The sequence below is a fragment of the Oncorhynchus masou genome, chromosome 12 (genome assembly GCF_036934945.1).
Source record: "Oncorhynchus masou masou isolate Uvic2021 chromosome 12, UVic_Omas_1.1, whole genome shotgun sequence".
In the NCBI taxonomy this organism is placed as follows: domain Eukaryota; kingdom Metazoa; phylum Chordata; class Actinopteri; order Salmoniformes; family Salmonidae; genus Oncorhynchus; species Oncorhynchus masou.
The window spans coordinates 84,993,515-85,007,162 of NC_088223.1; the positions used below are offsets into that span (position 1 = coordinate 84,993,515).

A 13,648-nucleotide genomic window follows, 5' to 3' on the forward strand; every position below is an offset into this window, starting at 1 on the left:
GCGGGCGAACCGGGCGGACACCTGGCAAATGTAGTCTCTTATGGTCAATCTTCCAATGATATGCCTACAAATACGTCACAATGCTGCAGACACCTTGGGGAAACATAGATCGGGCAGGCTCATTCCTTGCGCATTCACAGCCATATAAAGAGACAATGAAAAACAGAGCCTCAAAATCCTGCTCATTTCCTGGTTGAAGTTTCATCTTGGTTTTGCCTGTAGCATCTGTTCTGGGGCACTTACAGACAATATCTTTGCAGTTCTGGAAACGTCAGAGAGTTTTCTTTCCAAAGCTATCAATTATATGCATAGTCGAGCATCTTTTTGTGACAAAATATTGCGCTTAAAACGGGCACGTCTTTTTATCCAAAAATGAAATAGCGCCCCCATAACATCAAGAGGTTAAGAAATGGCTTTATTCTGTCCACTCTTCCGTAAAGCCCAGGTCTGTGGAGTGTATGGCTTAAAGTGGTTCTATGGACAGATTATCCAATCCCCGTTGTGGAGCATTGCAGGTCCTTCAGGGTTATCGTCGGTCTCTTTGTTGCCTCTCTGATTAATGCCCTCCTTGCCTGGTCCGTGATTTTTGGTGGGCGGCCCTCTCTTGGCAGGTTTATTTTGGTGCCATATTCTTACCATTTTTTTATAATGGATTCAATTGTGCTCTGTGAGATGTTCAAAGTTTCTGATAATTTTTTACAACCCAACCCTGATCTGTACTTCTCCACAACTTTGTCCCTGACCTGTTTGGAGAGCTCCTTGGTCTTCATGGTGCCGCTTGGTCTTCATGGTGCTCCTTGGTCTTCATGGTGCTCCTTGGTCTTCATGGTGCCGCTTGCTTGGTGGTGCTGCTGACTCTGGGGGTGTATGTATATATGCTGAGATTATGTGACACTTGGATTGCACACTGGTGGACTTTATTTCACTAATTATGTGACTTCTGAAGGTAATTTGTTGCACCAGGTATCATTTAGAGGCTTCATAGCAAAGGGGGTGAATACATACATATGCACGCACCATTTTTCGATTTTAATTTTATTTTAAATTAAGTTATTTCTTAAATTTCACTTCACCAATTTGGACTATTTTGTGTATGTCAGTTACAAGAAATCCAAATAAAAAATCAATTTAAATTACAGCTTGTAATGCAACAAAATAGGAAAAATGACAAGGGGGTGAATACTTTTGCAAGGCACCGTATCTTAAACTGAAAGATTTTGATGGGGATCGTTTTGTTATGTAACTTAGATTGACACACCGGTGCTTCAATCAACTGTAGGCTATTGACAAATAGCTTATTTATGGCTGCTATTCTTATTGATTGTTTTTCAGTTGAGACAGTTGAATTTAAGATTCCAATAATCAGCTGTACATGCTTGTATCGGTTCTATACTGTACTATACTGTATCTGTACTAGTGTTTTATACTGATGTTTGTAACAAGCATGTCTTAGCAATTCTTCAAATGAAACTTGTTCAAGACATTAAGAAATAATGAGTAAAAATCATCAAGTCATATTAACTAACATAATATATTGTAATGTATTGCCTCCTGGTTAATAGGTTCCGTGTGAGTGAGAAAACACAGTATACACACACAGCCTCCCTTTTAGATAAATAGGCAATTTAAAAACACAGCAGTGGGTTAGGTAGGGTTATCTATTTGTCGTTGTTACGATTAAAGAAGGCAGATAAATTCAGAGACAGATTATTGCAGTGGAAAATTATTTGCTATTTATTTATTTATTTATTTATCATTCCAATAAAATAAAATACATATATGGTAATGATTATATGGCTCTGAAAGGAAAACTGTATGAATATGTTACATTATATTACATTTTGGAGCAAATACCCTGTCCTTTATTCTCTCTCTGTGGCTGTCATATACATCAACGGTGCTCAGAAGATTAGCTGTCTTTCTTCCCTGCTCTTAAAGCCATTCACAGTGTATGTACTGGCTGTGCTGTGCCCAGCTGCTTTTTGATGTATCTGCTGATTAAGGTACAATGGAAGCGAAAAAGAGAGAGAGAAGACAGCCAGAGAGAGAGAGTGAGTGAGAGAGTGAGTTGGTGAGTGAGAGAGAGAGAGAGAGAGAGAGAGAGAGAGAGCTAGAGAGAGAGAGGGAGAGAGAGAGAGAGAGAGAGAGAGAGAGTGTGTGTGTGTGACTGTGGGTGGGTAGGCCAGTCAGCTACGGAGATGTGATGCTGGCACACGTCTTTCTTGCAACATTCCCCCCAGTAAACACTCTCAGAGTACCGCTATACAACATCTTCTGGGTTGCTGTGTGCCACTGGCATGGTTAGACATGTGCAGAATACTTTTTAGTTATTGATAAGGCCATGAATAAAGCAGTAGTCTTAAGGTTGACACAGCAGGCTTCTCTGATAGGTGAATAGAGAGGACCACTTCACTGCTGGGAGTGGTAGGAAGTTAAATATGAGTTTATTTGAGATTTCATTTGATATACTTGATTTATTGGTTATGATTCATCCATGATTTCCTTGTGACAGCGTTTTCGATCAGCCACCGGTGTGACCGGTGTGACCGACACTATTACTCTTTATCTCTAAAATGTTCTTCCCTGCTGCCTACTGTGTGTGTGGAGGCAAACCTTGTTAGAAGATGTGCTGATCTGCATCAAGTGGCAGTGCTTCTGCACATTGAGCTAAATTGAGTGGAAGGAGTACCAAAAACTGAGCTAAACCACTACTAATCCACACAGAACTTTCGAGATGGGTGCCTCTGTTCAGTAAGGGCCACCAAGCCTATTAGTCCAACTGGTCAAATAGAGGAATGTAATGATTCAGTCGCTGTGCTCATTTAAGTGAGAAGGAATCTGAATACTGAACAGTGTTTCTCTGTTCTATAAGTAAATGTTACCATGCCCAACACATGACTTTGTTTGCATTCCATGCATCATTTGGGATTTTAACACTTGGTTTTTTGGGGGGGTGGGGGAAGGGTTGTGAAGACGTAACAAAGTTAGAGCCGGCGAGTTGTTTCCATGGCAACACAGCTTGCTGTCTCTATTTATGATAGTGGGAAAGAGTGTGGTGGGGTAACGAAGGATGGAGGCTGCTGCCTTAAACCAGCCTCATGACTGGCTGTCGCATGCCACTCCCACTTCCCCAAACCCACTTATCCATCCAATCCCCCCTCCCCCCCGCACAAATCTTCAGGCACGGTTAGATGCAGTTGTGATGTGTTTTTCTGCAGGCTATGGATTCCAGCTGAGCTCCTAACAAAAGGGTAGCGTGTAGGAGACCTCAACTTCTAATTACCCCTGGCAAATCTCCTAGCATGGAAATCCAGCCAGTGATGATCAGACTGAGGTGACTGAGCTGCTGAGGGGATAATGTCATGTTGGGGGCGCTGCCTTTCACAGCACGTAGCTATTTCTAATGTAAAGCCCTGTCCAGACACAAAAACACTCTAAGCACATGATGGACCCACATGATGACAGTAATAGAAAGCTGATTTGACACCGTACAATAAAGGAAAGTGTCCGAGGTTGATCAAGATTGTTTTTATGTCAGTAAAAAGACATCTTGATAGTAGTATGACCTTTCAAAGTAATTCCACCCCTGTCATACTACTCTAGTCGAGTAGAAATTATATCATAGCTTGGCCTTATACAAGGCTATCTGCAAAATCTAGTGGTCCCTCTACAAATGGAGTGAACATGCATATTTTGGGGACATTTGAATTTTGTATTGATTTGATTATTTGTTGCTGACGTGATTGTATTATTAGCGTCACTTTGTTAGCCTCATGTAACTCAATGAAATCAGAATAGAATGAGCGTGAATGGGATGTAGGACTATGAGTCATCATCACATCATCGTAACGAGAGAATTCATCATTCTGATGGCAAACAATAACATTCAGAGCTCAGGGGAGAACGTTAACCGCTCCACTGCCAGATGCTTTTATGGCTTTGAGATTGCGTGCGTGTGCTGTCTCATTTGTGATTGAAATTGTATTTGTTTTATTTAGTAAGGTCATAAGAGTTAAATAGACATCAAAGAGCCTCACACACCACCATGGAAAATTATGTTAAAATGTTGTTTGTAATATCTTTGTGAAGTCTAGAATAATTCTGCATTTAACTGTGAGAAAAACATTTTTCTTTTCTGTTCTCATCAACAAAAGTAATTAAAAAGAAGTATGATTAATTAGATTAAGGTTGTCTAAAAACCAAGTCACAGGACCAAGGTCAAACCAAGTCACAGGACCAAGGTCAAACTAAGTCACAGGACCAAGGTCAAACCAAGTCACAGGACCAAGGTCAAACCAAGTCACAGGACCAAGGTCAAACCAAGTCACAGGACCAAGGTAAAACTAAGTCACAGGACCAAGGTCAAACCAAGTCACAGGACCAAGGTCAAACCAAGTCACAGGACCAAGGTCAAACCAAGTCACAGGACCAAAGTCAAACCAAGTCACAGGACCAAGGTCAAACCAAGTCACAGGACCAAGGTCAAACCAAGTCACAGGACCAAAGTCAAACCAAGTCACAGGACCAAGGTCAAACCAAGTCACAGGACCAAGGTCAAACCAATTCACAGGACCAAGGTCAAACCAAGTCACAGGACCAAGGTCAGTGGAGTCACTGAGTTTGAACCTATCTCTAAAACACCAGGTTGACTCTCTGATTTGTCTAATCTCTTCATCTCGGTCTCAGTCAACACAGTCATCCAAGCAGAGCAGAGTAGGGAGAGACAACAGTAGTTTCGAAGCGTATGTTGGAGTTCAGCTTACTGTATACTCCAGATTTTTATGTTTTATGTCCACTGTATTTGTACAGTATTTTCTGTATGTTGACCTTTTTGACTGTGTGTCTGTATCCTGTCTGTACATTGTCTATTGCTGGCAGCACCTATTCACAAAGTCAAACTCTAGGTATGGGTAAATGTAATTCATGAATAAGTGATTCTGATCCTGCTGACAAGGCTAACACTATCCTTTCTCTATATACCTGTTTTAGCCAGTACCATTGCAGTATAACACAGGGGTGGTGGAGGAAGACTGTATACTGGCTAGTTCATGACCAGTCTCTCCTTCTGTCCCTTGAATTGCCTTGGCCCCAGCTGAGTTCTCTGTGTAAGCCGCTGGGCTGTTATTGTTTTGTGGTGTAAACATCTGCAGCAGTCCGTGTGGGTGAGCAATGCACCGACAGACATCCCCTGACCTGCTTCTATTCTCCAACAGCCCTGCTCTCACCTCTGCTTTAACAAACCCCAACTATAGTACATGATGACCTCACATAACCCTGTAGGCTTAACACCCTCCCTCTTTCTGTTTTTAAGTTCATCCAACCTTTCGTGCACAGGTATTATGCAGGCTTAAAAAGAAACGCACGTGTTTTGGTGCTTTTATCAAAACTAAATGATGTCTCCACCGGCATTACATGATAATTCCTATTTCTCAGGGGCTGCAGCCTCGTTTTTCATGTAATGCATGAAGTTGGAATCAGGGATGCTTTGGAGAAGTTGGCAAGCTTTGCGGCAGCTAATCAAAATGTAATGTTCAGGATGCCAACATAATGGTAGCTCATGCTTCATCTATTTAAGCAATTTTACCCAGTGACCAATTATGTTGTTACTGATTCAAGATGTGCAGTGTTACATATGTCAACAACAGTGTGTTTTAATTTGACCAGAACATCCCCATTTTGTAAATGCCCACACGTGCTAGATTGGACAGTGTGTAGTTGTTGGATGTAATATGTGTATTTAGACTACAATGTGAAACCAAAACAAGCAAGAACATGCTTTGTTCCATTCTAGAATGTAACCCATTCTCCCTCTCTGTCCATACAGGAGTGACAACTGTGCTGACCATGACCACCCTCAGTATCAGTGCTAGGAACTCTCTCCCCAAGGTGGCCTATGCCACAGCCATGGACTGGTTCATTGCAGTCTGCTATGCCTTTGTCTTCTCTGCCCTCATTGAGTTTGCTACAGTCAACTACTTCACAAAGAGGGGCTACGCCTGGGATGGAAAAAGTGTGGTGCCAGAGAAGGTGTTCTTCCTTTTATCCCCCATAAAATATATTGTGTTTTTTTTAAATGAATTACGTATTTTGTGACATATTAAGATTTTAAAAACTCAAATAGTTTCTAAACATCAAAATCGGGAGTGTTCTACCTAAAACCAGAGCAGTTAGTTGGAGCACAACATCGAGGGTTGGTTTTATGTCATTTGCTCATCTCAGTGGTAATGATATTCATGGGACATGAATAGTTTAGTGTTCCTCCATAGTGTTCAGGTCGTCACTGTGTCACCAGTGCAGTTCGAACTACATTACTATGTTGTCTTCAGCTCCTCCTGAACAACACTGAGTGCTATTAGACAAACTCTCACACAATGTTTTGCCATGTTTTGTTATACTCATCCGTGAAGGTTGTCCCGAAATGTAAATTGCTTGCTTGTCAATGTGCTTAGTTGGTTGGTTTCTCATAAGTTAACCCAAGGAACTGTCTGCTTACCTCTCATGCAGCAGAAGAAGAAGAAAGAATCCCTCCTGAAGAAGAACAACACCACCGCCTACACCGCCGCCACTGCTACAGCCTTTGCTCCAAACATTGCCAGAGATCCTGGTTTGGCCACCATTGCCAAAAGTGCTCCCCCTCCCCCCACCGAGCCCAAGGAAGAGCCCAAGCCCAAGCCACCAGAGGCCAAGAAGACCTTCAACAGCGTCAGCAAGATCGACAGGATCGCCAGAATAGCCTTCCCCTTACTCTTCGGAACCTTTAACCTGGTCTACTGGGCAACTTACTTGAATAAAAAGCCTAAGTTACAGGGTATGACCCCAGGATCCCACTAATCTCAATCCCCCTTTTCTTTTTCCCCCAAATGTTTATTTTCTGAAAACATGCTTTTCATGCTGGTTGAATTCCCAGTCGCCACATTGCTTTAATGTCAAATAACTTCCAAGATTAAATTTTTTTTGAAAAGAGTAAAGGTCTTAGGATCAACGTGGTGACTATTTCATGGGAATTGTTTTGGGGGGAGGGATTATGCTACTAAAGAAAATATGCTATAAATAATATATGATATACACAAGAGAATGCTATTCTACAAATGCACATAGCCCAACAATTGTTAAGGATCTATTATTTGTTTTAGTTTTCTGATATATGTTCAGTTGTTGTTTTGCATTACATTTTTAACACTGTAAAAGAAAATAGTGTTTTTGCATGGACTGGGCATTTTTCTTTTCAAAGATCCACATTTATTTCACCGATGGACCAGTTTGTTTGATATCAGTGACAAAATGCTACCTTCAATCTTCATCAAATATTCCTCTATTCTCTGTAGTTGATGTTTTTGGGGTTTGTTCATTTCCTTTTGTTGAAAGAATCAAGATAGGGGTTCAGCAATAGCAATAAAACATGTCTCAATGGAAACATCCTTCATTCATCAATTTTAGAAGAAGCTAAATGATTTTATTGTTTCTATGTGCAACATTAGGAGTAATATGAATTTAGTTGTTTTGTAAATATGCTCAATTGTTAGAGATGTCAACATTATGTTTAAGCTTTTCAAAGAGTAACTAATGGTATACGTATACAACTCCTGGCAAAAAAAGCTTTTCTTTCTTTAACTGTTTATGAAACATTGAAAATAGTTTGTATGAAGAGAATATTTACTGGTTCACTCCAAAGTGACTGTTTCTTACCAAGTCAGTGTTCCACTGATCGCTGGTCAACGTTGCCGGTGGTTATCAAGTTATCAAGTACTTATCAAGTATAAGTTAATATATATTCAACTTATTCCATAGCTGTGTGTATGTGCGTACTGACACCAACAATGTGTCAGGTCTGGGATAGTAATGAGTAAGAATGTAAAACTGTCGAAGTCTAAATGTCGGAATGCATTTTATATTTAGAATTAAAAAACACTATTATTCTTTACTTTGGTTTCTGGTTTCTATGGCAGAGATGAGCCCCTAAAGGGACATTTGTACAGGGCCCAGAGGACTGTCAGCAACATTGTTAAGTTTCTAAGATGGCTGGTAGAAGTGAGCGTTGCACCGAGCGGGCAGTGGCAAACACATTGAGAGTGAAGAGCAGTGCCACTAAGGAAAGGCTACTCCCATGATTGATGACACTAAGTTTTCCATCCTGCTCTATTCCGTGACCCTGTGATGGCACCGTAGTTCCCATCTTCTGTTATCGATGTTTTAGACATCACTTAAAACATACCTGCTACGCCGCCTTCAGTCTCACATGCCGTTAGGCAGGCTGCTTTTTGGACTGCGTCTGTTGCTGCTTGATGTTGATGAGAGAGAAGGCGGAGGCACTCAACTCTATTGGCTAGTGCTGTGTTCTGTGCATAGGAAATGTCTTGTAGTTCTTTGACAGTATTGAATATCTATATTTTTGTAGCATGATGTCAATCACTCCTCAGAGAGAACCAACAGATTCTAAACCAAACGTGAAAACATTTTTGCTTTCTTTTTATTTGCTCATTCCAACATACAATGTTTTCCCAGATGTGGCAAGTTAAAGTTAATTGTCCTTCTCAAATTCTGTTGATGTAGCAATATTGATTAGCAAGGGCTTTTTGAAAATCTGAATTTAAAACATGCATTGTCCGGGATGGTAGCTTTATGGTGACCTCTGTAGTCATGGTTCCATGTGTATTGTTGTTATCCAAAATATCTTTGGATTAACGATCACGAGCAATGGCTTATATTTTTTCTTCTCTGTGGTTTTAAGCCGTCAGCACCTGGCTTTCAGAAATCTATGATCCAATTTGAGAGTGGGGGTATTGCATAGCATGGGCTGGGGTGTTTTTACAGTAAATGGGTTTTATAGTACTGGACATTGTGCAGTGGTGATGACATCTCTGGACCTTGTAGAAAGACTAGAGTGTATTGTATATCAGTGCACAGGGTTTCCCAGAGGGAGAAGGAGAGAGTCAGTTGCATTACGACCAATAGACAGAATCCATTCCTGGAGATGGAGGGCTTTCAGTATGCAGGTTCACTCTGCCGTGCACAGAGTAGTCTGTTTCAAACTGCGTCAGGAACACAAGTTCCGTGTGAAATGTACAAATATAAATACATAGATAATTAAATTCAAACGTATTGTATGGATGTTTAATATCATGACGAAAAAACTATAAATATATATATAATATACATAATGCATATATGACTATTTCATAAAACATACTAGCTAAGATAATGATAAATATTGTTTGTACCAACCTATTGTTATGTCTTTTGCACATTAGAAGTATACTTTACATGTATGTAGTCAGCTTTGTGCTATGCAAGGACAGCTTTGCACCACGCTAATTCACTTTTTCTTTGGCCGTTGTTTGTCCAATTAAAAAGGTGTTGTAAACAGCTTAACTCTTTAATCAACCATGCAACCTACTTAGCTGTTTAACCATTTCTTTCTGCTGGGTAATCACAAAGTTGATAGTGATTGTGAATTACTCTACCATTATTTCTTGATGTACATGTCTGAATCTAATGATGGTTGATGGAAAGATGATGGCTTTGAATGTCGAATGCATTTTTTTTTGGGGGGGGGCGGTTATTGTAATAAAGTTAGTCAATTGAAAACCTCAAGCTAAAGTAAATCAAGTTAACATACATATTTTTATTTGAGGATAAAATTAATCAGATTTGATAATATAATCTGAGACTGATGAATTGCAGACTGGATAAATAAATAAAAATATTTTCCACATGGCTAGCAATTTAGTTTTAGAGACTAAATCCCTGAAGGGTTCCACTGTCATTTAGCAAATGAAAACCTCAGCTACAATTCATTTCATAGTGGAAAGTGGACCCACCCCACTTGTTGTCATTCTGGCATAATCATTTAGGAAGGCATTGTATTTGCTCCATAGCACTGGCTGTGGAATCTGTGGCACATTTTCAGACATGAGCTTCCAACCCCTTACCCTTTTACATTAATCAGCTGTAACATGTAAAAGCACCTCAAACCAATCCCCTATGTTGGAGACCAAGTGATCCCCCATCGAGAATCCTCCCTCATTGATTTTCAAAGTTGCGTCTTTGATCAATATTAGGTGCCTGTGGGAGTTTGTTGTTTTCTTGTGCATTTATTTATCAGGCATACAAATATATTTAAATCGGAAATAAAACCACATTTTCGAAAGCGCAAATGTTGCAGATATATAATGGATGAGGGTGAAAGGCATCCACACACACTGATATGTTACATCTGATAAATTACAAACGCTGATGGAGAAGGGTAAGGATTCTGTTGGATTGGATGGAAAGGTGCATCTTCTGTAAATGTCTGGTTTTGTTATAAAATGACTCTCAGTAGAATCTGATTCTCAACATACGTCTTTAAATAAACCTGGTCACGTTGACATTTTTATCAATGTGTAATAAATGATTAAAATGCCAACACATCGTTCTTTTATGACTTGGCGTATTATGCGTTCTGTTACTTTTACAACCAAAGATAATACTTGAGAACTGACAGTTCATACATGTATGTGTCTCTTGGGGAATGGACAACTCAAATGCATAAGAGTGAGACCGTTGCAGCTTATTACACATAAAATACATGTGTCAGGGACTCGAAGGGACAATAAGTGAAATTGTGCACAGGCAAGGGAAGGAATAACACCTCATGTTTCTATGGCTGGTATGTCTCAGGGGGTAGTTTTGGTTTGGTGACAGGGCTAAGTTGACATAAATAACAATACATAACTGAGTGATGTCCCCTGGTTAAACTGATGTACAGTACTGTAAAGCTCTCCAACAACATCCTAATCAGAAGAAGGTCCTAGAGCCCTACTATTATCCAAATGATGATGTCTATCCTCCTTATCTCTCTCTCTCTCTCTCTCTCTCTCTCTCTCTTCTCTCTCTCTCTGTTTCTGTCTCTCTCTCTCTCTCTCTCTCTCTCTCTCTCTCTCTATCTTCTCTCTCTCTCTCTTTCTGTCTCTCTCTCTGTCTCTCTCTGTCTCTCTCTGTCCCTGTCTCTCTTCCTCTCTCTAATGCACATTGAAGTTAGGAAACACACTAACCAATGGCTATTGACTTCCCCTTTTACATCTCTCCTCGTCTCTTAAAGATACACGCAGTCCATGGGGACACTCATATAAATAATGTTCTGCTTCGTTCACTAACCATGAATGTTCTGAGTGTGAGAGAGAGAGTCGGGAAAAAACACCAGTATATAATATGCAGTGTCTAAGATAGGAGTCTAAAGTTAATTTTGTCTGTTGACTGTTTTATGCTGAGTGGAAGTTAATTGGTTGAGACCTCACATACCGACAGAGAGAGGGAGGTAGCTCGCTTTCCTCTATGTCTTTCAAGTGGTGGTGATGGGCCATCCTCTTTCTTCCCCCTGTCCCTACCACCGTCACATTCAGGTGCAGAGGAACGTGCGTTGGCTTCCTCAAAAGCATGAGACGGTTACATAATGTGGGGCTTCTGCTGTTGGCTGAGATGCTCTCTCTCTCTCCCCTCTCTGGAAGTGCCTGGCTGCCTGTCTGTCTGCCTGGTCTCCCTGTACTGGGCTCCAGAAACGCCAGGAACTATGAGCCATCTCTCTGTCAGCTCCAAGCCGCCTTGTGCCACATTCAGTTCTTTGGCTCTTAATTCACTCGGCTGTAGCGGTATGTGCTGAGATTCCTAGACGTGATTTCTCTCTCGCTCACTCTCTATGTCAATTCAATTCAAGTCATTTCAATTTAAGGGCCAAAGCAAGTGAAGTTGATAATAAACAAAAGTGAAATAAACAATAAAAATGAACAGTAAACATTACACTTACAAAAGTTACAAAGGAATAAAGACATTTCAAATGTCATATTATGTGCAAATATTTAAAGAAAAAAAGGGAAATAAATAAATAAATATGGGTTGTATTTACAATGGTGTTTGTTCTTCTCTGGTTGCCCTTTTCTTGTGGCAACAGGTCACACATCTTGCTGCTGTGATGGCACACTGGGTATTTCATCCAGTAAATATGGAAGTTTATCAAAATTGGGTTTGTTTTCTAATTCTTTGTGGATCTGTGTAATCTGAGGGAAATATGTGTCTCTAATATGGTCATACATTTGGCAGGAGATTAGGAAATGCAGTTCAGTTTCAACCTCATTTTATGGGCAGTGTGCACACAACCTGTCTTCTCTTCAGAGCCAGGTCTTGTGGCCTCTCTCAATAGCAAGGCTATGCTCACTGAGTCTGTACATAGTCAAAGCTTTCCTTAAGTTTGGGTCAGTCACAGTGGTCAGGTATTCTGCGACTGTGTACTCTCTGTTTACGGCCAAATAGCATTCTAGTTTGCTCAATTGTTTGGTAAATTCTTTCCAATGTGTCAAGTAATTATATTGTTGTTTTCTCATGATTTGGTTGAGTCTGCAGAATTTTGCATGCAGAGTCTCAATTTGGTGTTTGTCCCATGTTGTAAATTCTTGGTTGGTGAGCGGACCCCAGACCTCTCGCTCTCTCTATCTCTGACATTACCTGTTCACTTATATCAAAGATTACTTGGGCAGGTATTTGGACCTGTGATGTGTTTTTCCCCATCAATTTAAATGAATAGGTCAACATTACTGTATCTAAATTCCTTCACCTTACAAAAGGGCTTTTCGCGTTGTGTCTGTAGAAAACGGTTTGTGCCTGAGGGGCAAAAGTGTTTATCTATACTTTTATGTGTGAAGAAATGCCAATTGTTTTATACAAGAGAAATACAAACTCCCAATACGGTAGTCCAATCCATCCTATTTCATCTATAGTATTAGGACAGACATTTATTTATGTTCAATATAGCTCATGGAGTTTCATCTGCCATTTTGGATAGCACACAAGAAAACCAATGAATGGACTTGGAAATGTATGAAAAAGCATGAAACAGGTGCTATATTCATGTAGATTTCTATCCATGTAGATTTAGGCGCATTGGACTCCCTATGGCGGGAGTTGATTATAAAGTTGATCCAAAATAGAAGGGGTTCTATTTAATTCAATGTCTCATTCTCTACCAATCGAACAGACACTAATGGCAAAATCCCCCAGAGGGATAACACTGTCGTCTACACCCATGTTACCCGAGAGGAGGTGATGTTGATCATTAATAACACACATTCACACACACACACACACACACAACAATTAAAGCCTTCCAAATCCAATATAAATGTGTTAGCGGCCCAAATAGTAAGAAGCCCCAGAGGTGTTAGAATTTGTGGCAATAATGCTACAGTACATACCACAAAAAATGACATGCTGGACTCGGATGTGTCGGGCTGTGCAGGACAGCAACATTAACCTATGAACTGCTCTACGGGGGTTGTTGCATTAGAGATACTGTTCGTCATTCAATACTCCTTCCTCTAAATAGCCATCCCATTACTTGGTTGAACTTTGCAGCGCCTCGCAATCAGCTAACGAGTCAAAAAGTTGCCAACAGCAAGACTCGTCAGTCTCGCGGAGAGGGGCGGAGAGGAGAGGAGCAGGAATTAAGCCTCCAGGCAGTAGGCCTTAATGATATCATCAGCAGATTGTATGTCCTTGGTGCCTCTCATTAGAATCCACAGGCCCTATCTCTTTCTGGGGCCAGTGGTTTGTTTTTGAAGTTGTCACTTGGGTCAGCCTGACCGCAGGGCAGATCGCATTGATCCTCTGCTCAAACATC

General features: G+C 40.5%; 1 protein-coding gene across 6 annotated transcripts in view; it reads left to right on the plus strand.

Moving 5' to 3' along the window:
- The window catches only part of gabra1 (gamma-aminobutyric acid type A receptor subunit alpha1), a 33,124-nt gene extending 25,203 nt beyond the window's left edge, over positions 1-7,921 (plus strand). For 5 of the 6 annotated variants that reach the window (XM_064982284.1, XM_064982278.1, XM_064982280.1 and 2 more), the window contains exons 9-10: positions 5,825-6,027; positions 6,505-7,921. In XM_064982284.1, coding sequence (XP_064838356.1) covers positions 5,825-6,027; positions 6,505-6,831 — 530 coding nt within the window. In that variant the 3' untranslated portion in view covers positions 6,832-7,921. The remainder of the gene's footprint in view (positions 1-5,824; positions 6,028-6,504) is intronic. The other variant, XM_064982279.1, reaches the window with a different exon arrangement.
- Positions 7,922-13,648: the final 5,727 nt, after the last annotated feature.